At 51.9% G+C, this 21,421-nt stretch overlaps 1 protein-coding gene and 2 non-coding genes across 7 annotated transcripts; all 3 read left to right on the forward strand.

The window, feature by feature from the left end:
• Positions 1 to 2,177: 2,177 nt before the first annotated feature.
• On the forward strand, positions 2,178 to 21,333 carry EIF4G1 (eukaryotic translation initiation factor 4 gamma 1). Of its 5 annotated transcripts, none has more exons than XM_068546343.1 (33): positions 2,178 to 2,304; positions 3,125 to 3,181; positions 3,404 to 3,497; positions 3,789 to 3,875; positions 4,999 to 5,175; positions 5,405 to 5,504; positions 6,585 to 6,697; positions 7,500 to 7,592; positions 7,791 to 7,857; positions 8,147 to 8,968; positions 9,224 to 9,312; positions 9,405 to 9,591; positions 9,684 to 9,817; positions 9,946 to 10,104; positions 10,255 to 10,443; positions 10,614 to 10,811; positions 11,021 to 11,167; positions 11,379 to 11,615; positions 11,825 to 11,929; positions 12,045 to 12,204; positions 12,408 to 12,508; positions 13,129 to 13,231; positions 13,809 to 13,911; positions 14,138 to 14,370; positions 14,514 to 14,632; positions 14,763 to 14,935; positions 15,241 to 15,366; positions 15,525 to 15,606; positions 17,155 to 17,253; positions 17,366 to 17,500; positions 17,626 to 17,707; positions 17,845 to 17,985; positions 20,706 to 21,333. In XM_068546343.1, exons 3-33 carry the CDS (start codon positions 3,438 to 3,440, stop codon positions 20,888 to 20,890), a joined length of 4,806 nt encoding a protein of 1,601 aa, XP_068402444.1. In that variant the 5' UTR covers positions 2,178 to 2,304; positions 3,125 to 3,181; positions 3,404 to 3,437; the 3' UTR covers positions 20,891 to 21,333. The 5 variants fall into 5 exon arrangements, with proteins under 5 accessions (XP_068402444.1, XP_068402445.1, XP_068402448.1 ...); XM_068546344.1 differs by having other exon boundaries at positions 10,258 to 10,443; XM_068546347.1 differs by lacking the exon at positions 4,999 to 5,175.
• LOC137766876 (small nucleolar RNA SNORD66) lies at positions 9,021 to 9,100 on the forward strand. Its single transcript, XR_011074407.1, has one exon. It is a non-coding gene; the product is annotated as a small nucleolar RNA SNORD66 (small nucleolar RNA).
• Positions 12,253 to 12,328, forward strand: LOC137766875 (small nucleolar RNA SNORD66). Its single transcript, XR_011074406.1, has one exon. It is a non-coding gene; the product is annotated as a small nucleolar RNA SNORD66 (small nucleolar RNA).
• Positions 21,334 to 21,421: the final 88 nt, after the last annotated feature.

Here is a 21,421-nt window from a genome sequence, read left to right on the forward strand (position 1 = left end):
TAAAAGGATAATTCTCTATCCAAGTCAGTGATTGTACTTTAGAGTAAGAAATTTTCACAGTGGCTCTTAACCTTTCACATTTAATGTCATTCAGCAATAAATATCAATGGAGACTTACTTATTCTGCACTGGGCATTATTTTAGTTTGTGGATATGCAAATATAGAAAAACAAATCCTCACAAAGCTTATATAATGAAAAAGAAAACAATTGTGTTGTACTGGAGTGTGAACAAGTTATTCTAGGATCACTGAAATAGGGCCTAAGTGCCCGGGTAAGTGAGGGGAGAGATTTTTGAGGAAACTGATTCTTGGAGAAAGATGAGTTTATCCAGAGGAAAAGAAGGCAGGATATAGCTAAAGGAGTAGGAAAAGCAAGAGGCAGACAAGCTATTTGTTTTCGGAAACCATGGATAGTTTGGTTTGGCTGTGTATAGAGCTAGGGGAAACTGTGGTAGGAGATAGAGACACAGGCTCAGATGAGGTTTAGAAGAGCTTTGTTGTGCTAAGAAATTGACAGTGTCTCTCAATGGGGACCAATGAATGAGAGCAGGAAAGTGACATGGTCAGCTAGCTATCTGGGTGAGAAAGCTCACCATGGAGGCCTGGAGACCAGGCAAGGGGAATGAACTGAATTAGGGCAGTAGAAATGGGGAGGGGGGGGAAGGGCAGAAGTGCTTTTAAAGACAAAATCAACAGGACTTGATTTTGATTCAAACACCAATAGGACCTGATGTCTGATGAGACATGTGGGTGGGAAGGAATGTAGGATGAATCCAAATTTTCTGGTTAGGCACTTATTCATAAAAAAGAACACATGAGCAAAACATGTTTGGGGGCAAAAGGAGGACTCTATCCAGTGGGGAGAGATGACACATTTCTATCTGGGTATACACAATTTAAGATGCCTGTGGGGTGACTAAGTGAAGATGTCTTTTAGGTAGTACCTTGTTCTGACTGGAATTCGAGAGTGATTTCTGAGCTAGGAACGAATTGGCATGCAGGCAGTAACTGATTTTTATTTATTAGTTTGCTTAGGGAGAAAGAGAAATGAGAAGAGTAGAGAAGGGAGCCAGCCATACATGATAAAGTCACAGAAGTCAAGTGAAGAGTGTAACAGAGAACACTCTAGATCTGCATTTTCTTTCTCCTTATGGTTCCTCCTCTGTGTGTCTATTTTGCTCTCCTTTCTTTGGAGTTTCAGTTACTCAGATACAATGGGAATAATAATACAATCCATTTTGTAGGAAATTGTGAGGATTAAGTGAGATCACAAAGGTCATATATTGAGTGACCAGTTCATCATTGGTGCAAAGAAAATGTTTTCTTTTGGGATTATATGTGTTTGTATACAGAGAGGGGGGTGGGGAGGAGAGAGAGAAAACAGAGCTAGATACCTAGGCACAGTTTTAAGCACTTTCACAAAAATTAATTCCTTTAATCCTCACAATCCAATAGCGTGAAAGGTCGGTGGGTAAAAGCCCAGAACTGAGCCAGACTGCCTCGTTTCAAATATCCCCATTTTACAACAGGTATTAAGTAGGTAGATAGATAGTAGGTACATCGCCAGGGGAGTAAGTGGCAGAGTTTGGATTAAAATCCAGGCTGACTCTGAGTAATTAGATGTGGCTCTAGTGTGTCCCTTCAGGCGGTTCAAAATCTTGGCTATCGGGCAGCGAGAGGTCTTGGGATTACTTCTTCCATCACTATTTGAACTTTCCGTGATAGGTTTTAGTCCCTCCCTGGGAGTGGCCAATCTCTATAAAAGATAAATCTACTAATTCCTTACTTAGAATGTTTCAATCCTTTTAGCGTAACATTCAGTTTAATAGGTCTTTCAATGATCTAATTTACATTATTTCAAAGCTGCCTAATTCGTATTTCTTTCCGTATTTGTCCATGATTTACTTCCGCAGGACTGAGTCTTTAATTTCAGTGTTCTCAGCCCTCAGCCAGCACTTCGCCTAGCACACAGTATGCAGTCAATAAATGCTTACTCGAAGTATGAATGAACTAAAGAACCGCGGAACACAGACGCAGAGGGGGCTCCGTCTGGGGAGTTCCAAAGTTCGGGAGGGGACACGGGGCGGGCAGTGCCTGTCACATGACGAGGCGGGGCAAATCCCATGTGCTCCGCGGCGCCGGGCGAAGCTCCGCCCTCTGCGCCGGTCACGTGGGGGCGCCGGCTGCGCCTGCGGAGAAGCGGTGGCCGCCGAGCGGGATCCGTGCGGGGAGCCGGAAATGGTTGTGGACTACGTCTGTGCGGCTGCGTGGGGCTCGGCCGCGCGGACTGAAGGAGACTGAAGGTAAAGCCGCCATGTCCGGGCCCGACCCGGCCCCCCCACCCCCTCCCCCCGCATCCGCCGCCATCCGGGCCCGGACCGGCTACCCTGCGCCGCCGCCCCGGCGCCTTGGCCCCGTGGCCCAAGCCCGGGCCCCGGCCCGCCAGGGCCTGATCCCCGGCCCACGTGTGCCCGGCCTAGCCCGGCCTGGCTGCTGGGTGGGGGTGGGGGAGCGCGGGGCCGGAATATGTGGTCCCCGCGGGCTGGGAGGGCGCCGGGTTCCCCGGCCGCTAAGTGCCACCTCGGTCCGACCCGAGGAGGCCCCGCGGGCGCAGGCACCGCGCCTCCCGGCTCGCCGCCCCCTCCCCCCTTTGCGGCCCGGCCGCCGGGAAGTGACACGTTGTTCTTTGGCACTGGCCGGCGCTGCGCAGGGAGGGCGCAGGGGAAGGAGGCGGCGGCGGCGGGCAGGGAGGAGCCCCCGGCCCCGCCCGCCCTCCAGGCCGACCCTCACTTGCTTCAAACCGGCTCCTCTTCGGCCGCCGCCCGCCCGGCCTTTTACGGCCCGACTGCCGCCCTTCCTGGCCTCCACTCCTGGGCAGCGGCAGGCCTCGTCTCTGGCCCCGCGCGGGTGCCCCCGCGGTCACCCGCGGCAGGCGTGCCTCGTGTGCCCCCGGGCCAGGCCCCGAACCCGGTGTCCCCGGGTGGGGGGTGGGGACACCACGGCCGAAGCTGCTAGCTCCGTTTGTGATCCGGGAGCCTGGTGCCAGCGAGACCTGGAATTTCCGGTCTGGTTGGTCTTGGGCCCCGCGGAGCCAGGTTGATACCCCTCACCTCCCAACCCCAGGCCCTCGGATGCCCAGAACCTGTAGGCCGCACCGTGGATTTATTCTTAACCGAGGGGGTGAGTGAGGGGCTGTTTGAGCAGGTCAGGGGGGTGGTTGGAGGCGGTGTGGGTTTGACAGGGTGTTGGTGGGGACATAAGCTGGGTCTTTAATGCTCCTTCACCCGCTTGGCGCCTCCGGGGCTCGCTGTGGGCCCCAGCCCTTGCTTCAGCCCTTCCCCCACTCCATTTGCCTTCAGCTTGGGTCCCTTCCCCTTTCTGAGCTCCTCTCTCTCCCAACAGGTGCTGGGGGGACCCTGATGTGGCACCAAATGAAATGAACAAAGCTCCACAGCCCACAGGCCCCCCACCTGCCCCATCCCCTGGACTCCCACAGGTAATTAGGGAGGAATTAGCAGTGACTGGGGTGCAGGTTGGGGAGACCAGGCAGCCGGGTCAGGAACAGGTTCCAGCCTCTGGATTTTCCCACCCCTTTCTGTGTCAGGGCAAAGTGCAGCTTCCTGCTGCCAAATTGAGACAGGGCCCCTGGGCTGTTCCCAGGGGCTGTCATGGGGAGGGTATATGTGGACTGTTGAGGCTCTTGCCACAGATCTGATCCCTTCACCAGCTTGAGTTTCTGCCCCACCTGGGTTTCCCCTCTTGCTGAAATCTGGTCTCCCCCCTTCAGCCAGCGTTTCCCCCGGGGCAGACAGCACCGGTGGTGTTCAGTACGCCTCAAGCGACACAAATGAACACGCCTTCTCAGCCCCGCCAGGTGAGGGGCTGTGGGGAGGGGAGTAGGGGGCATGGGTGGGAGCCACTTAAAGCTTAGGCCAGTTTGGGCCTAGGGTGGAAACTACGGAGGCCCTGTACCTGCCCCAGTTTCCTGACAGTTGCTATGTGTTCTTTCATGGGGCTCTGCACTTCACACTGTTGATTACTTACGGTGGCTGGCCCCTCGGTTAGTATGTAGTCGGTGGGGATGGCATTACCAGGGGTCCTGGTGCCTTAAGAATTGGGGGCAGTGTTGGGCCCTGCTGCCAACTCTTTGGGCCCTGCTTTCCTATTTCCTCCTTTTACTGGGAGGTTGCCATTGCTCCATTCCCCATCCCTTCCTTCTCTTTGGACTGTGGGAAGATAAACACTCCAGCTGGTTCTTGCCTTTCTCTATTCCATAAATTCTTCCTCACTAAGTGGGAGAGGATTCTTGTCCTGCATCCTTTATTTTTTCCTTCATCTTTTCCCCTCATCACCTTGGGGATAATTCTCTTCTTTCCTGTCCCCATGTGCTCTCAGGGAGGATTCAGGTCTCTGCAGGTAATACCCCTTTGCTAATCCTGGACTCTCTCCTGGTCTCACTGTTATCCTCCACCCTAGTCAGGGGCTAGAGACAGGGGCTGGGGTTCCTCAGGGTGGGGACTTGTTTGCTGTCCAGGTCCTCATTCTGAGGCTGACCAATGCATGTTAGGGGCTAAATCTTGCATAGCGCGTATCTGGGAACTGGGAGACTTGCATGTTAGCGGTTAGCTCCTCAGTACCTTAGGGTGGAGCAGTGCATGCTGGGGATTATGTTGCTGAAAAAGGCTTTACTTAGGCATGATGCATCTGGGTGTTAGGAAGCCTCTGCTGAAGGATAGACTGGAGGAGGTGACATGAGTATGCATGGCAGGGAGGGAGTAAATATGCAGAGTGCAAAGTGTATATCTGAGTTTGGAGGGCATATTGTGAGTACAAGAGGCCACTTAAACATCGGTTGGTCAGGTGAATCTTGGAAGCGTTGGTCCCCATGCTCCAAAGCCCCTGGCACTTCTCTCCAGACTAGAGACATAGCAGAATGGCCATTTTGCTGTCCACTTCCTCCCCTTCCCAGTGCCAACTGCCTTCCTCCCTCCTGACAGCACTTCTACCCTAGCCGGGCCCAGCCCCCGAGCAGTGCAGCCTCCCGAGTGCAGAGTGCAGCCCCCGCCCGCCCTGGCCCAGCTGCCCATGTCTACCCTGCTGGATCCCAAGTAATGATGATCCCTTCCCAGATCTCCTACCCAGCCTCCCAGGGGGCCTACTACATCCCTGGACAGGTGAGGCTGGAGGCTTGGGGGCTGGAGGCCACACAACCTTGTACCCCAACTCCCACCTTCCTAACCTTGACCCTCCAGTCCCATCTCTTCTCCAGAGGTGGGACTTTCTTCTGGTCATTGCCTAGAGTTGGCTTGTTCTGTCTTGCCGTATATTCTCTTTGTAGTCTGACGCGGTATTCGTAGCTCCGTCAACTCCTCTCCCCTCCTTCTCCCCCTTCCCCTCCACCAGGGGCGTTCCACATATGTTGTCCCGACACAGCAGTATCCTGTGCAGCCGGGAGCCCCAAGCTTCTATCCGGGTGCAAGCCCTACAGAGTTTGGGACCTACGGTAAGCAGGGGAGGGAGTCAGGTGAGAGTGAGTCCCAGGGAGCATCTAAACTCACCTACTAATTGCTAAGACCCTTCGCAGGCTTGTTTCTTGGTCTAGAAATGACGGGTAGCAGGGATTGGTGCTTAATATGTAACTGGTGTTGGGGGGTGGTGCGGAGAGGATTTTATACTGTTGCTGAGAGTTGGAGTCCTCCCCACGTCAAGGAATACAGTTCAAGCACTAGTTTGAAGGCCTGTTAGCAAATATTCCCTGTGACACTCGTTCCATGGTTGGGGGGAGCCCATGTAACGTGGATCTGAGAGGTTTCTGTAGCTGTTTTTCATTTATATTCTAGGAAAGGATTAGTCTGTTCTTTATGGCAGTGGTTTCCAAAATTTTTTGACTGTCAGGAAAAATTTTGAGTATGTACTTTTAATGTATGTTTTTGTTTGTTAAACGTATGCATAATTTAGACAAATAACACTTAATGTTGCTTGTCAAAAACAAACAAGTGGAGGTTTTGGATGATATTAAAGAATGTATCCTATTTTGGAGACCATTGCTTTAAGGAATTTTTCTCATCCTGGGCCTGGTTCATAATGTTACTTTTTGTTTCCTTGCCCCTTAGCAAAGGGCTGGAGACTGGAATTGGACTCAGGTTGAATGGAACAGGGTTGGCAAATCTTGTTTTTATCATTCCCAGCCAAAGACCTGATTCTGTTTCAGGTTAAGTAGTTGCTGCTCTCTCAGAGTATATGTGTGTGTTTTGCTGGGGGTGGGGTGCATACGTGTTACCTTACGGGGTAGAAGAGGAGCAGACATAGTCCTGGTAGCTGGTGTGTGGTGGGGAAGAAGTGCCTGCCTACAAGGGGTGTGTGTGTCAGTGTTAGGAATTCTTGTAAACGCAGTTCAGACTGGTTCCCCAGCTTTGATAGACACCTCATTCCCTTGGGGAGGAGGGTGGGGCAGGGGGAGGGGCCGGCTGTGGGTGATGAGAGGTTCTCCAGGGGGTGGGAGGTGTTCAAGCAGGCATTTGTATGTGGTTGGGCTCTGACCCTGCCACTGTTCTTCCTTTCCGTGTCCCTCCCGCCCCCCAAGCTGGCGCCTACTACCCAGCCCAGGGTGTGCAGCAATTTCCCACTGGTGTGGCTCCCCCGCCGGTTTTGTTGAACCAGCCACCCCAGATTGCTCCCAAGAGGGAGCGGAAGACGGTGAGTAGCAGCAGCGGGCTCTAGGATATCTGGGAAAGGGAGAATCAAGGTCAGGCACGTTGTGGGTCAGGGAGCAGGAAGTTGAGGCAGATCTTCAGCTGAGAGTAGGCAAAGAATGGGGATCTGTGAAGTGCTTAGGTTCTTTGTAAGGTGCTAAGATTTCCATGTAGAAGAAGCTTACTGGAAGATTGGAGTGTCTGGTGGGGAAATGCCTTAGAGACCTGGGTTCTGGGTCCGTAACATCTAAGTTTGGTTTTGGGTTTCTGGTGGCTTGCCTTGGAAATGGTTTGCTTTCTGTGGCCCCACCCCCCAGTCCTGGAAGCTCTTGAGGCCTCCGCCTCTGCTCAGTCCTCAAGCCCTGGGCGTGGTGCCCAGAATAGGGTGCCAGGGCTGGGGAAGCCGCTGAGTCACCCTGGCTCCACCCACTGGATCTGGTCCCTGCCCCCAGAGATCAAGCAGACTAGCCACAAGTGAGCCGGATGGGTGCTAGGTGGGGGTCCTGGGCCCCAGGGCATGCAGCCACTTCTTGGGGACTTCTGGTTGGGCAGGCATGAGGGAGGGAGGGGCATTGTGATGTACGTGGCTGCTCTGTGAGGTCAAGGGTGTCTTAGGGGTGGGGGCCAAGACGAGACTATAAGAGCAGCCGGATGGGTTGACAGCAGAACTCATGGGGTTTCTGACACCCACCTACCTGCTTCCCAGTGAGGGGTGGGGGGTTGGCCTGGAGTCCTAGGAGTGGGGCAGGGTGGAGAGGTGGGTTCCTCCTGCTTCCCACTCATCCTGTAGCTTTTTTTTCCCCCAGATCCGAATTCGAGACCCAAACCAAGGAGGGAAGGATATCACAGAGGAGATCATGTCTGGGGCCCGCACTGCCTCCACACCCACCCCTCCCCAGGTACTGTTCTTTGAGTGATGCCCTGGCTGGGATGGCTGTTCTGCCCTGGACTCCTAGGTCCCTGGATCTTTTTCTTCAACTAAGGGATTCATTTCCCTGCTTTCCTGGATTTCTAGGCGGCTAAAGTAGAAATGGCTCTAGTAAAGAAGGGTTGTGGGACTCTTCAGGGCAAACTTGGTAACCCTTTGTGTCCTGCAGACGGGAGGTGGTCTGGAGCCTCAGGCTAATGGGGAGACACCCCAGGTTGCTGTTGTTGTCCGGCCAGGTAAGTAAGCAGGTGGGGCAGAGCCTTTATGGGGAAAAGGAGTGTGATCATTTAAAATGCCAAGGAAATGGAGTGACTTGAATTGGGTGCCAGAGAAGAATGACTTAGGTGTCAGGTAGTCGGATTTTAGGGTAGATTGGATTTTGAGTGAGAATGGAAAAGACCTAGGTGGGAGAAGACTGGTGTGTGTGTGTAGGGGGCTGTTAGGTTGGGAATGCTTGGCTGGGAGGATGAAGAGCAATAGCAGTGAAGGACTTGCCTCTAACTACTCGTTCTTCCTGTGGTGCAGATGACCGGTCGCAGGGAGCAGTCATTGGGGAGCGGCCAGGGCTGCCTGGCCCAGAGCACAGCCCTTCAGAATCCCAGCCTTCATCACCTTCTCCGACCCCATCACCACCCCCAGTCTTGGAACCGGGGTCTGAGCCTAATCTCACAGTCCTCCCTATTCCTGGGGACACTATGACAACGGGGATGATACAAACATCTGTAGAAGAATCAACCCCCATGCCCTCTGAAACTGGGGAGCCATATTGCCTCTCTCCAGAACCCACTCCCCTCGCTGAACCCATACTGGAAGTAGAAGTGACACTCAGCAAACCAGTTCCAGAATCTGAGTTCTCTTCCAGTCCTCTCCAGGTTCCCACCCCCCTGGCATCTCACAAGGTGGAAATTCTTCCTGAGCCTAATGGCACGGTCCTGTCTGAGAATTTGGAACCAGAGTTGGAGTCGAGCCTGGAGCTTGCCCCTCTCCCTCCCCTGGCTTGTCCCTCTGAATCCCCCATGCCCATTGCTCCAACTGCCCAACCTGAGGAACTGCTCAACGGAGCCCCCTCGCCACCAGCTGTGGACTTAAGCCCAGTCAGTGAACCAGAGGAGCAGGCCAAGGAGGCTACAGCATTGATGGCTCCCCCCACCATCCTTTCTGCCACTCCAGCTGTGGCTCCTCCAGCTGCTTCCCCTGCTCAAGAGGAGGACATGGAGGAAGAGGAAGAAGAGGAAGAGGAAGGAGAAGCTGAGGGTGAGAAGGGAGGAGAGGAACCGCTCCCCCTAGAGAGCACCCCTGTCCCAGCCCACCTGTCCCAGAATTTGGAGGTGGCATCAGTCACGCAAGGTAAGGTGTGGCTGGATGGTAGAGGTGGGGCATGCTGGGTGTGGTTCTTTTTCTTCATTGATGACCTCTCGTGCCATTGTGTCTGGGTCATAGAAGCCCTGTAATGGAACTTTTAAGGGTTAGATTAAGGAATTCTAAGTCAAGAGAGGGTGTGATGAAAAAAGGGAATATTGTACCATGGCTGCTTTTTATTTTTCCCAGGGGTTGGGGGTACTCCTTAAGTTATTCTCACTCCTCCCCCCCACCCCCAAATAGTGGCAGTATCTGTGCCAAAGAGGAGACGGAAAATTAAGGAGCTCAATAAGAAGGAGGCTGTAGGAGACCTTCTAGATGCCTTCAAGGAGGTAAGGGAGCAGAAAGCGGAGGGAGAAGGGCAAAGTTTGGGTATGGAACAGTGGTCACACTGCAACCAAACCGGAATGTCCAATGGTTACAGGTGAACCCAGGAGTATCAGAGGTAGAAAATCAGCCTCCTGTAGGCAACAATCCCAGCCCAGAGCCTGAGGGCAGCAGTGTGCCCCCGCGACCTGAGGAAGCAGACGAGACCTGGGACTCAAAGGAAGACAAGATTCAAAATGCTGAGAACATCCAACCGGGGGAACAGAAGTATGAATATAAGTCAGGTATGCAGAAGGAAGGGTTGAGAAGGGTTGAGTATGCTCATCAGGGCCCCAGGAGAAAGCAGTGTGATTGGTTCATCCTGTTTTCCTTGCAGATCAGTGGAAGCCTCTAAACCTTGAGGAGAAAAAGCGTTATGACCGTGAGTTCCTGCTTGGCTTTCAGTTCATCTTTGCCAGTATGCAGAAGCCGGAGGGATTGCCCCATATCAGTGATGTGGTGTTGGATAAGGTTGGTGGGCTTAAGGGAGAGGGTAAGTTTGGGCAGGCTGGCTGGCTGGGGAGGAGCCAGAGGTCTTGAAAGAGTGGTCAGTAGCTAGCCCTAGCCTGTTTCTCATACCTTCCCTGTCCTTTTCGCAGGCCAATAAAACACCATTGCGGCCACTGGATCCCAGTAGACTTCAAGGCATAAATTGTGGCCCAGACTTCACTCCGTCCTTTGCCAACCTTGGCCGACCAGCCCTTAGCAGCCGTGGGCCCCCGAGGGGTGGGCCAGGTGGGGAGCTGCCCCGAGGGCCGGTGAGTGGGACTGGCAAGGGGAGTTGGGGGTGTTGGCTTCCTGTATCTCATTGTGGGGGTGGGGAGAAGTCTGCCCTGGAGATGTGTGGTAGTGGTAGTAGGTTGTGCTGACTAGTTCCGTGGCTTCTCTTGTCCCTGCTCCTTGCTTAGCAGGCTGGTCTGGGACCCCGGCGATCTCAGCAGGGCCCCCGAAAGGAACCACGCAAGATCATTGCCACGGTGTCAATGACCGAAGATATAAAGCTGAACAAAGCAGAGAAGGCCTGGAAACCCAGTAGCAAGCGGACAGTGGCTGAGAAGGACCGAGGGGAGGAGGACGCTGATGGCAGCAAAACCCAGGTACCTGCGAGTCGTGGTTTGGTCTCCGTTCCTTCTTTGCAAGGTCTGCCCTCTGAGCCAGCCTTGCCCTCTCATCACTAGTATCTACTTTCTCCATCCCTCCTAGCAGCCCCTGTTCTTCTGAAAACTTCACTGGATTCTTTGTCTTCTCTGTTCCCTCTCCCCTCCAGGACCTGTTCCGCAGGGTGCGCTCCATCCTGAATAAGCTGACACCCCAGATGTTCCAGCAGCTGATGAAGCAGGTGACGCAGCTAGCCATCGACACCGAGGAACGCCTCAAAGGGGTCATTGACCTCATCTTCGAGAAGGCCATTTCAGAACCCAACTTCTCCGTGGCCTATGCCAACATGTGCCGCTGCCTCATGGCGGTTAGTTTGCACTGTTTTCTAAACCTTGTGGTTTAGCTTCCCACTTCTCTTCCTAAGACTCTGAGTCCAGCTTCTTGGTTCTCCTCTATCCTGTGCTGTTGGTGGCAGAGCCAGGGCCAGAGGTCTTCCTGGGTCAGGTAGTTGAAGACTTTTGGAGGGTTTTCCCTGCCCTGGACTGGTCTGAATGTGGCGTTCTCTTTGACATACAGCTGAAAGTGCCCACTACAGAAAAGCCAACAGTGACTGTGAACTTCCGAAAACTGTTGTTAAATCGATGTCAGAAGGAGTTTGAAAAAGACAAAGATGATGATGAGGTTTTTGAGAAGAAGCAAAAGGAGATGGATGAAGCTGCTACGGTGAGAGAGACTCCATTCCCAGTTCCCCTGCTCACCCGGGTGCTGCTCACTGCAGAAGTGGGGGTGGGGATATTGGTGTTTTGGGGGTTTCTCTGCCTTAGGACGTGAGTGCTTGCTGCTAGGTTTAGGAATCTAGATAGTGGAAGAGAGAACAGTTTTAGCTGAGTGGCTGGCTGTCTTTCTGATGTGATCCCTGTCCCATGACTGGCAGGCAGAGGAACGGGGACGCCTGAAGGAAGAGCTGGAAGAGGCTCGAGACATAGCCCGGCGGCGCTCTTTAGGGAATATCAAGTTTATCGGGGAGTTGTTCAAGCTGAAGATGTTAACAGAGGCAATCATGCACGACTGTGTGGTTAAACTACTTAAGAACCATGATGAAGAGTCCCTCGAATGCCTTTGCCGTCTGCTCACCACCATTGGCAAAGACCTGGACTTTGAAAAGGCCAAGGTAGGGGGTCCTGGGGTATGGGAGAGGACAGGCTGAAGCGCGTGGGGTCTGCGGTCCACTGACAGACACCCTTCCCAGCTGTTGTGTCTGAGTGGCACTACGTGCCACTGAGTACAGTGGCGGAGCTGAAGGCCTGAGGAGGGGCATGGCCTGTAGTTGGAGGTGAAGTTTTAGAAGTTCCTGACCTTGATCCCTTTGCTTCTTGTTAGCCCCGAATGGATCAGTATTTCAACCAGATGGAAAAAATCATTAAGGAAAAGAAGACTTCATCCCGAATCCGCTTTATGCTGCAAGACGTGCTGGATCTGCGACGGGTGTGTGTCCCCTCTTTCCCACTGTTTGCTGCCTCTGAGCCCACAGTCCCAGTTCCTGACACTTTTGTCTGGCCCTGTCTGATGTAATTACCTTGTGACCGGCCTGTCCCCACAGAGCAATTGGGTGCCGCGTCGAGGGGACCAGGGTCCCAAGACGATTGACCAAATCCACAAGGAAGCTGAGCTGGAGGAGCATCGGGAGCACATAAAAGTGCAGCAGTTAATGGCCAAGGGCAGCGACAAGCGTCGGGGTGGCCCTCCAGGCCCACCCATCAGTGAGTTTGAGGCTGGGACTGAGGATGGACGATGTGAGGGGTTGTGCTTTCCGCTGATGACTTCTTGTTAGTGCCACGTGTCTGGGCCACTGAGACCCCATGATGGAACTGAGGATCTGAGGAATGGAGGCTGGGGGCAGCCCTCGGGAACAGGGTTCTTGGGACTTACTCACCATTCCAGTATGCTTTCCTTTTTGTCCCAGGCCGTGGCCTTCCACTTGTGGATGATGGTGGCTGGAACACAGTGCCCATCAGCAAGGGCAGCCGCCCTATTGACACCTCACGACTCACTAAGATCACGAAGGTAGGGGTGTGTGTGTTGGAAGGGCTGATGTCAGTGATGGGAGGATAAAGAGGGGTCAGATGGGCCTTAAGCACAGGTTTGGATCTTAATCCCCTCACTTGTCTGAGGTTGGGAAGGTGACAGCTCAATTTTCCCCCTTAGACTAGCTGGTTAGATTGCTAGAGACGGGACTGCCAACTCTAGGGGATGTATTCACGTTGGTCTGGATCAGTGGTCAGCACCCTGACATGCACACCAAATCCAGCCATTCCCTCCTTCTATACAGCCCACAAGCTAAGAATGAGAGTTTTCTACATTGTTTAGTGGTTGAAAAGAATCAAAAAGTGAATGATACTTTGTGATAAGGAATTATATAAAGTTTAAATTTTAACGTGCATAGTTTTATTGGAACATAACCACACTCTTCCCTTTTAAATATTGTCTGTGACTGCTCTTGTGGTACAGCGGCAGAGTTGAGTAGTTCAAACTGCCTGGTCTGTAGTGAATGTTTACTGTCTGGCTCTTTACAGGGAAAGTTTGCATGGCCCCTGGTCTGGGCCCCTTACGGCTGTGTGTGGTGAGGGCTGGCATGGGCTTTGGCTGGATCAGACCTGTGACTCTCACTCCCTTTCCTTCCTCAGCCTGGCTCCATTGATTCTAACAACCAGCTGTTTGCACCTGGAGGGCGATTGAGCTGGGGCAAGGGAAGCAGTGGAGGCTCAGGAGCCAAGCCCTCCGATGCAGGTATGGAGGCCACTGTAAAGAGCTGGTGGTTAGGAATCAGCTCTCCTGAGGGCAGCGTCTTCTCTGTATCGGGGGCTTTCATTACAGAGTGGTTAGTTAGGTAATACAGGCAGTGTGTACTTGGCACTAGGGGCTGAACTACTCTAGTGTCAGGACTAGGACCACGTGTCCTAAACTGGCGAGTAGGAGATAGGACGTACTGAAATAGGATTTTTTTTTTTTTTTAAAGGCATCCTCTTTTTTTTAAAAAATTAATTAATTAATTAAATTTATTTTTGGCTGTGTTGGGTCTTCGTTTCTGTGCGAGGGCTTTCTCTAGTTGTGGCAAGCGGGGGCCACTCTTCATCGCGGTGCGTGGGCCTCTCACTATCGCGGCCTCTCTTGTTGCGGAGCACAGGCTGCAGACGCGCAGGCTCAGTAGTTGTGGCTCACAGGCCTAGTTGCTCCACGGCATGTGGGATCTTCCCAGACCAGGGCTCGAACCCGTGTCCCCTGCATTGGCAGGCAGATTCTCAACCACTGCGCCACCAGGGAAGCCCCGGAAATAGGTTTTAATCTGGGTTTTCTCCTTCCCCAGCATCAGAAGCTGCTCGTCCAGCTACTAGTACCTTGAATCGCTTCTCAGCCCTTCAACAAGCAGTACCTACAGAAAGCACAGATAACAGACGTGTGATACAGAGGTGAGGTTTCCTCGATGTCTTTGTTTTCACACTTGGAGTACTGATTGGGTTTTGACTGCTGCCATAGGAATCCTTACACCTGTAATGCTCAGAGCTCCTGGCTGAGATTGGGGCATATACCTGATGCCAAGAACAAGGCCTGACAGTTGCTCAGCATGTTGGATAGTTAAACAAGAGTGCCTGTGGGCAGTACAGGTGAGAGTCGATGTGCCTGTCTTTCTTCCAGGAGTAGCTTGAGCCGGGAACGAGGTGAGAAAGCTGGGGACCGGGGAGACCGCCTAGAGCGGAGTGAACGGGGAGGTGACCGTGGTGACCGGCTTGATCGCGCACGGACACCCGCCACCAAGCGGAGCTTCAGCAAGGAAGTGGAGGAGCGGAGTAGAGAGCGGCCCTCTCAGCCTGAGGGACTACGCAAGGCAGCTAGCCTCACGGAGGATCGGGACCGCGGGCGGGATGCTGGTAAGGGTCTGGGGGGTGGGGAAGGGAAGGGTGTGGGCTGGTTTGGGACTAGCTAGTACCCAGACAGTGTCTTCAGGGCTCCAGACCCTGTTTGCTAGGAAGACTGGAACTGAAGAATCTCTGATCTGTTTTTCTTCGCTCAGTGAAGCGAGAAGCCACCCTGCCCCCTGTGAGTCCCCCGAGGGCTGCGCTCTCTGAAGAGGAGCTGGAGAAGAAATCCAGGGCCATCATTGAGGAATACCTCCATCTCAATGACATGAAGGTAAGCAGTGGGAGCGGAGCGGTCTGAGTGATGGCAGGGTGGGCGGGAAGGGGCCTGTGCCGACAGGCATGGGTGTAGGGTCTGGGCCAGACAGTGACTGGTCTCTCTTCTGTGTGCTGCGCCCCTGCAGGAGGCAGTTCAGTGCGTGCAGGAGCTGGCCTCGCCCTCGCTGCTCTTCATCTTTGTGCGGCACGGCATCGAGTCCACACTGGAGCGCAGCGCCATTGCCCGTGAGCACATGGGGCGACTGCTGCACCAGCTGCTCTGTGCTGGGCACCTCTCCACTGCCCAGTACTACCAAGGGTATGACTGACTTGGTGGGCCTCCCACTTTTACATACCCACAAATTTCCCTCCTTTGTAGGACCCGTGGAACCTTAGCTAAGAATGTAGGCTCCTCAGCCATCCTGGTCAACATAACTTTTGGCAGGGTTGGGGGTGAGCCATCTAAGGAGAAGAAGATGGCTTTAGCTTGAGATAATTGCCCCATGTTTAGGAAATGTTCCTGAAGGGCTCCACATTTGATCCTTTAGCCGTGCCTTTGTTGCCCCAGCAGGAGGGTAGGAGTGCAGCTTGTCTCTCCTAGATGACTTTGAATTCTCTTTGCAGGCTATATGAAATCCTGGAATTGGCTGAAGACATGGAAATTGACATCCCTCATGTGTGGCTCTACCTAGCAGAACTGGTAACGCCCATTCTGCATGAAGGTGGGGTGCCCATGGGGGAGCTGTTCAGGTTAGTCCCCTTTGGTGGCATTCAGGGGAGGTAAAAACAGGAAGAAGAGGGAAGAGGGAGGAGAGGTGTGGCAACTTAGACGCCCGGATTTAGGGAGGGATGGGATAGTGTGTTGAGAGGGTGTGGAAGGCTATCATCACTGGATTTTTCTCTTGTAGGGAGATTACAAAACCTCTGAGACCCCTGGGCAAAGCTGCTTCCCTGTTGCTGGAGATCCTGGGGCTCCTATGCAAAAGCATGGTGAGTGAGAGAGCCTTTCAGAGGTAGTGTATTGAGAACTTCTCTTCCCACCATGTGGTTTTGCGTGTTGGCAGTGACCCTGAAGCCTCATGGTCCTTTGGTGGGATGGTAGTGCTGTGTGGGTACCTGGGAGAGGAAATGTCGAGGCTGGCACTCTCCCTCAGACCAGTGCCTGTTGTAGGTTCTGGCCAAGGCTGGAGGAGAATGAGAATCTAAGGCCCTAGGCCCTTGATTGATTCACTCATTCATTCAACTAGCATCTTTTAGAACATTTACCATATACTAGGCACTGGGAACACAGCAGTGAATAAAAACACAGTTAGGAAACAAGTTGGAAAAGAAAGAAGAAATGACAGCTTAATGAAGACAACAGTGTGGAGTAAAGTGTGAAATAAAATAGCTGAAATGGAGTGCTTTAAGTACTGTGAAGTTGCAAAGGGGTGTCTATTTGGTAACATTCACGATGGAAACCGCTTTGTTAAAATTAATTTTGATTAGCAAGGAGAAAGGTGAAATGATGAGAAAGGCAAGTTGGGTGTGGTACTTAGTGGTGGTGAGATGTTGGGAAGTGTAGTTTTTTAAGAGTTCAGTATCTGGAACTTAGAGGAGTAAGTCTTTGAATCGAGAGGAATTGTTCTTTCAGCATCATATTACTTGTTTTAGGTAGAAATATGTACCAGGATAGTTTCTGAGAAATTTAAAATAATAATTTAAAAGAAAAAGCATATGGAACTATATATGTATTTCATTGACTCTAAGGTGCCACAGATTCTACAACATCTTATCTATGCACTGCTGAGAAAGAAAAGACATGGTCATATTTTTGAAATGTGGTAATATGCCAACTGTGAGACACCTCAGTTTTAGTGGTGTTAAAATGGGCATTTTTAAAATCCATGAAGTACAGTAATTTTGTCAAGGGTTGATGGCATCATCCTGAATATCTGTTATTGTAAAACAATGATGGCTTCAGAATCTCTTGCCCCTTACAGAAAATGAACTCAAATTGCCGTTTACGTGAAGATTTCTGATTTGTGTTGGATTGGGGGTGGGGACTTAACATCTGCTTCTAAAATTTTCTGGATTTGGGAACCAAATAAGCATACTTGTTAGAAGTTTTTCTCTCCCATAAGCATTTGTTACTTGCAATAATGAAAAACTAAGCTATTTTTTAAAAAACGTAGATGAGTGTAGAAGGCTAGGATGAGATATTTCGATTTGGTTGTTTACCTTTTGTGGTCCAGTAATTCTTTGAGAATCCTGTGACAGCTAATTGACATTTTCGTAGAGGTCTCAGGCCATCCCCCAGGTCTCATAGCATGGTGGTGGGTGAGTTCTTGTGACTTAGGGTGGTTATTTGACTGATGTTTGTGCCCGTTACTAGACCGCAGGCGTGGAAGCACTGTTCCCATTCAGTACCTCTGTAGCATCCTGAGCTGCTAGCAGGCACCTAGTGGGCTTTCAGTATGCATTTGTTGGATGACATTTGTGGAGCTGTTAGCTTCTTGGAGAGAAAGAGAGTTGCTAAGTTGGTCTTATGTTTTCCAGGGTCCCAAGAAGGTCGGGACGCTGTGGCGAGAGGCTGGACTCAGCTGGAAGGAATTTTTACCTGAAGGCCAGGATGTCAGTGCCTTTGTCACTGCGCAGGTTTGCAGCTGGACTTAAGTTAACTCTAGCAGTTGGCGTCAGCCAGTCCTTTCCTCTTCCCTCATCTCACGTGACATGTTTACCTCCCAACTGTGGGCCTTTTTGCTTGCAGAAGGTGGAGTATACCTTGGGAGAGGAGTCAGAAGCCCCTGGCCAGAGATTGCTGTCCTCTGAGGAGCTGAGCAAGCAGCTGGAGAAGCTGCTGAAGGAGGGCAGCAGTAACCAGCGGGTGTTTGACTGGATAGAGGTATATTTCTCCTGGATATTGGGGGAGAGAGAGAAAGGAGAAGGTAGTGCAGGTGAGGGCAGCAAGAATGGAGCCTTCCAGGCATAATTCAGACCTTATGGGCCATTTGTCTTTCTTCTGCACAGGCCAATGTGAATGAGCAGCAGGTAGCATCCAACACATTAGTTCGAGCTCTCATGACAACGGTCTGCTATTCTGCAATTATCTGTAAGAGGAGCCAGGGAGTTGGTGGGGCAAGGGTGGGCACAACATATATGGAGGGAGGGAGGTTTTGGTCTTGGTCTCCAGTTCTGAACCAGGCTGAGGGTGCATTATTCCACTTATCCCTGTCTTCCTCCCTGTAGTTGAGACTCCTCTCCGAGTGGATGTTGCGGTGCTGAAAGCGCGAGCGAAACTGCTACAGAAGTACCTGTGTGACGAGCAGAAGGAGCTGCAGGCGCTCTATGCCCTCCAGGCCCTTGTAGTGACCTTAGAACAGCCCCCCAGTAAGAGCCAGGCCACAGGGATGGGGTGGGCTGGAGGAACTACCAGATAGTAGGGGCAGTTGTGGAAAGGGTCTCAATCCAGGAGAAGTGGGTGGTCACTGGAGAGCAAAATATCCTGATGGTTTGAGTCCTTTCCCCTGCAACAAACATTTGTTTGTTTCCTTACCTACAAGTGCAAGACTCGGCCTTGAAGGTTAATTGACTACCTGTTTTGTGCCTAGCCAACTGTTAGATGCCAGGAGTGCAGAGGTGATAAATGGTAACGTTTTCCAAGTATCCTGTGCTCCCTCTGCCTGGTACAGGGCTGAGCTGCTTTTCTTTGCCTCAGTTAATCCTCACAACTATTGTTTAGGGTAGATGGTGTTCCCCCCTTTTCCATATTGGGAGACTGAGGCTTAGGTTAACATGCTTGAGGTTAATGCATTTAGCAAACAGGTATGTGCCAGGACATTGGGATATTAGAAGTGATTAAGTCAAGCATAGTTCCCATGTTGGCATGGAGTCAAGATGAATGTTGGAAAATGGGTCCTGCAAGGGTACTCTCTGGGAGAATTTACCTAGTCAGAGAATGAGTGGGAATTGACACATGGGAGTTAAATGACAAATGGGAGGGGGAGACTTGACAAGAAGGAACTGTGTGTTAAGGGAAGCCCTGAGGTAGAAAACATATGACGCAAGGTAAAAACTGTTGAAGGAATATCAGTGTGGGAGAGCACAGCAACCAGGTGTACGTGAGGCAGGTTGGGTGGAGAGATGGATGTGGCCAGGTCATGCAGGGCTATGTAAGCCATGGGATGAGTTTTGGGCTTTAATCTTAAGGACAGGAAAAGCCCTTTATGGGATTTTAAGCAAGGATTTTAAACGTTCTTTTTTAGTTTTTAGATCATCCGGGCCATTAGTGGGAAGAGTGGTTTGGAGTGGGGTGAATGTGAATGTGGCCGGATCAGCAGATCAGGGGTGTGTTGTTAGTGACTCAGCCTCACTGGTGGCAATGGGGATGGGAGAGGAGTGGGCAGATTCAAGACACACAGTGGCCTGGGGGGCGGGTGATGAGAGATTGGAAGTCATATATGACTCCCAGGATAGTTTCAGCAGGTGAGGTGATAGTGGGGGGTGCCATTCACTGGGCGGTAGGGAACACTGGGTCAAGTTGAGTTTGGTCATGTTGAGTTTGTGGTCCTGGTGGGGGCGATCAGAGATGTCAGTCAGGTAGACAGCTGGGTATCTGATTTCATTTGGAGAGGAAGAGGTGAGGGCTGGAGGCCCATCTCTTGAACTGCTGGCACATGTGCAAGTCACAAAAGGGTATAAGATTGCCCAAGGGATACAGCCTTGAGGAGGTAGAGGTCCCACAGGTAGGGACCAAAGGAGGATAAGACCCTATGAACGAAGGACAGAGTGATTTTAGGAGAGGAAAGTGGTCAGTAATGCTAGATGTGCCCGGACTCCATAGGAGCAGATCTGAAAATTAGGGCCTCTGGAGTGTGAAAACATGGAGGCCACCCTGGCAGAAACAATATTTGGTACAGCAGGGGGCAGGATCTGGATTGGAAAGGACAGAGTAATACCTGAATCAGGAGGAAAAGAAAACAGCAAGTGTAGACAAAAATCTTTGAATTCAACTAATCTCTTGTCAAAAGACAGATCTTTTTGGCTGTAAAGAGATAGCAGTTGTAAAGGAGGCCTTTTGTGTTTAGATGGGAGAAACTTGGGCTTGAAAATACAGGGCAGAGTGGGTAATTGATTGTATAGGGTCCCCGGGATGGGTGTGCATGGGATTTGGAGAACAAGCTTGGGATAAATGATGTGTTGCTGCCATTGCTGTGGGATGGGGGTGGGAGGCTGTCCATAGGCAGCGGTTGTGGATCTGAGGGTGTGCATGCCCTGAGGAACATCCTGGTTTGCGGCTTCTCTTAGATGGCTCAGTCAGTGTTTCACTCAGGCCTGGACTCTAGGGCCTATGCTTTATTCAGAAGAAATGTATTTACTACTCAGCCTCCCTTTTCTTTAAGAATGTATTGTTTTCTTTGGACAGACTGGCAGCGCAGTGTGGGGAATGGAATGGATTATGTTCAGGGATTGTACAAGTGCTTTGGAAGGCTGACGGGTAGCTAGGGGTGAGGGAGAAGGAAGATGAAAACAGAGGGTGCTTGAGTTGAGCCTAAAGGAATTCACTAGGTAGGTGATAAAAGGTTACAAGAAAGAATGTTCCTGGCAAAGGTTACATCACACGTAAAAGTGACAAGGCCACAGAGGGGGTGTATATGTTCAGGAGGTGTATATGTTCAGGAGGTGTGTGGAAAGTAAGAGAGAATTGGGGTTAAGGGTTTGTCAGAATCTAATGGGGGCCAGTGAATGTTCCAGGTTATACCCTTGACTTTTGTGGGAGACACTGTGATTCCTCAGATTCAGGAATACCAATTCTGCAGTGTTCCCCATTAAATATATCATGAATGGAGAAGTTTGAAGCTGCTGAGGTGAGGCTGGGCAGGTTTCTAAGTTTTGGCCAAGTGACTCACTCTTGCGCATCAGTCTCTTAGATCATGAGATAAGCATCCCGTCAGAGACCTAGTCACTCTGGAATGGCCAGACACACAAATGTCAGCATGGTGGGTCAGGGCCTTGTCTCAGCAGTGGAGCTTAGGGGAGGGATCCCTGGGAGGGGGGATTGGAGTGATTGTGGGCAGCGTGCCTGTAACTGCTGTCCTGCCTGCTTGCAGACCTGCTTCGGATGTTCTTTGATGCGCTGTACGATGAGGACGTGGTGAAGGAGGACGCCTTCTATAGTTGGGAGAGTAGCAAGGACCCCGCTGAACAGCAGGGCAAGGGTGTGGCCCTTAAATCTGTCACAGCTTTCTTCAAGTGGCTTCGTGAGGCGGAGGAGGAGGAGTCTGACCACAACTGAGGGCGGGTGGGGCCGGGGACTTGGAGCCCCATGGACACTCGGATGGCCAAGCCAGCCGCCCGGACTGCAGTGGGGGGGGCGGCAGCAGCGGCGGCGGCAGTGGGTGCCTGTAGTGCGATGTTGTCTGAGCTAATAAAGTGGCTGAAGAGGCAGGATGGCTTGGGGCTGCGTGGGGCCCCCCCTCCAGGATGCTGCCAGGTGTCCCTCGCCTCCCCCTGGGGCACAGAGATATATTATATATAAAGTCTTGAAATTTGGTGTGTCTTGGGGGGGGCATAACCGCCTGCCCCTGGTCCTTTTTTATTTTCTGAAAAATCACTCTTGGGACTGCCGTCCTCGCTGCTGGGGGCATACGCCCCAGCCCCTGCACCACCCCTGCTGCTGCCTGGGCAGGGGGAAGGGGGGGCACGGTGCCTGTAATTATTAAACATGAATTCAATTGAGCTCACTGCCTCTCTGCTTTATGGCCTGCTCACTCTGGAGAAGGGGTCTGGGTAGGTGGGCAGCCTTCTTTCCAGAGCTGGCACTGTA

Source organism: Eschrichtius robustus, chromosome 6 (genome assembly GCF_028021215.1).
Source record: "Eschrichtius robustus isolate mEscRob2 chromosome 6, mEscRob2.pri, whole genome shotgun sequence".
Classification (NCBI taxonomy): Eukaryota; Metazoa; Chordata; class Mammalia; order Artiodactyla; family Eschrichtiidae; genus Eschrichtius; species Eschrichtius robustus.

Excerpts from the sequence above, each read along its gene's own strand:
- EIF4G1 (XM_068546343.1), top strand. The coding sequence starts at position 3,438 with ATGAACAAAGCTCCACAGCCCACAGGCCCCCCACCTGCCCCATCCCCT. Across the intron at positions 3,498-3,788 it reads CATCCCCTGGACTCCCACAG|CCAGCGTTTCCCCCGGGGCA; the intron begins GTAATTAGGGAG and ends TCCCCCCTTCAG. Across the intron at positions 11,168-11,378 it reads AGATGGATGAAGCTGCTACG|GCAGAGGAACGGGGACGCCT; the intron begins GTGAGAGAGACT and ends CATGACTGGCAG.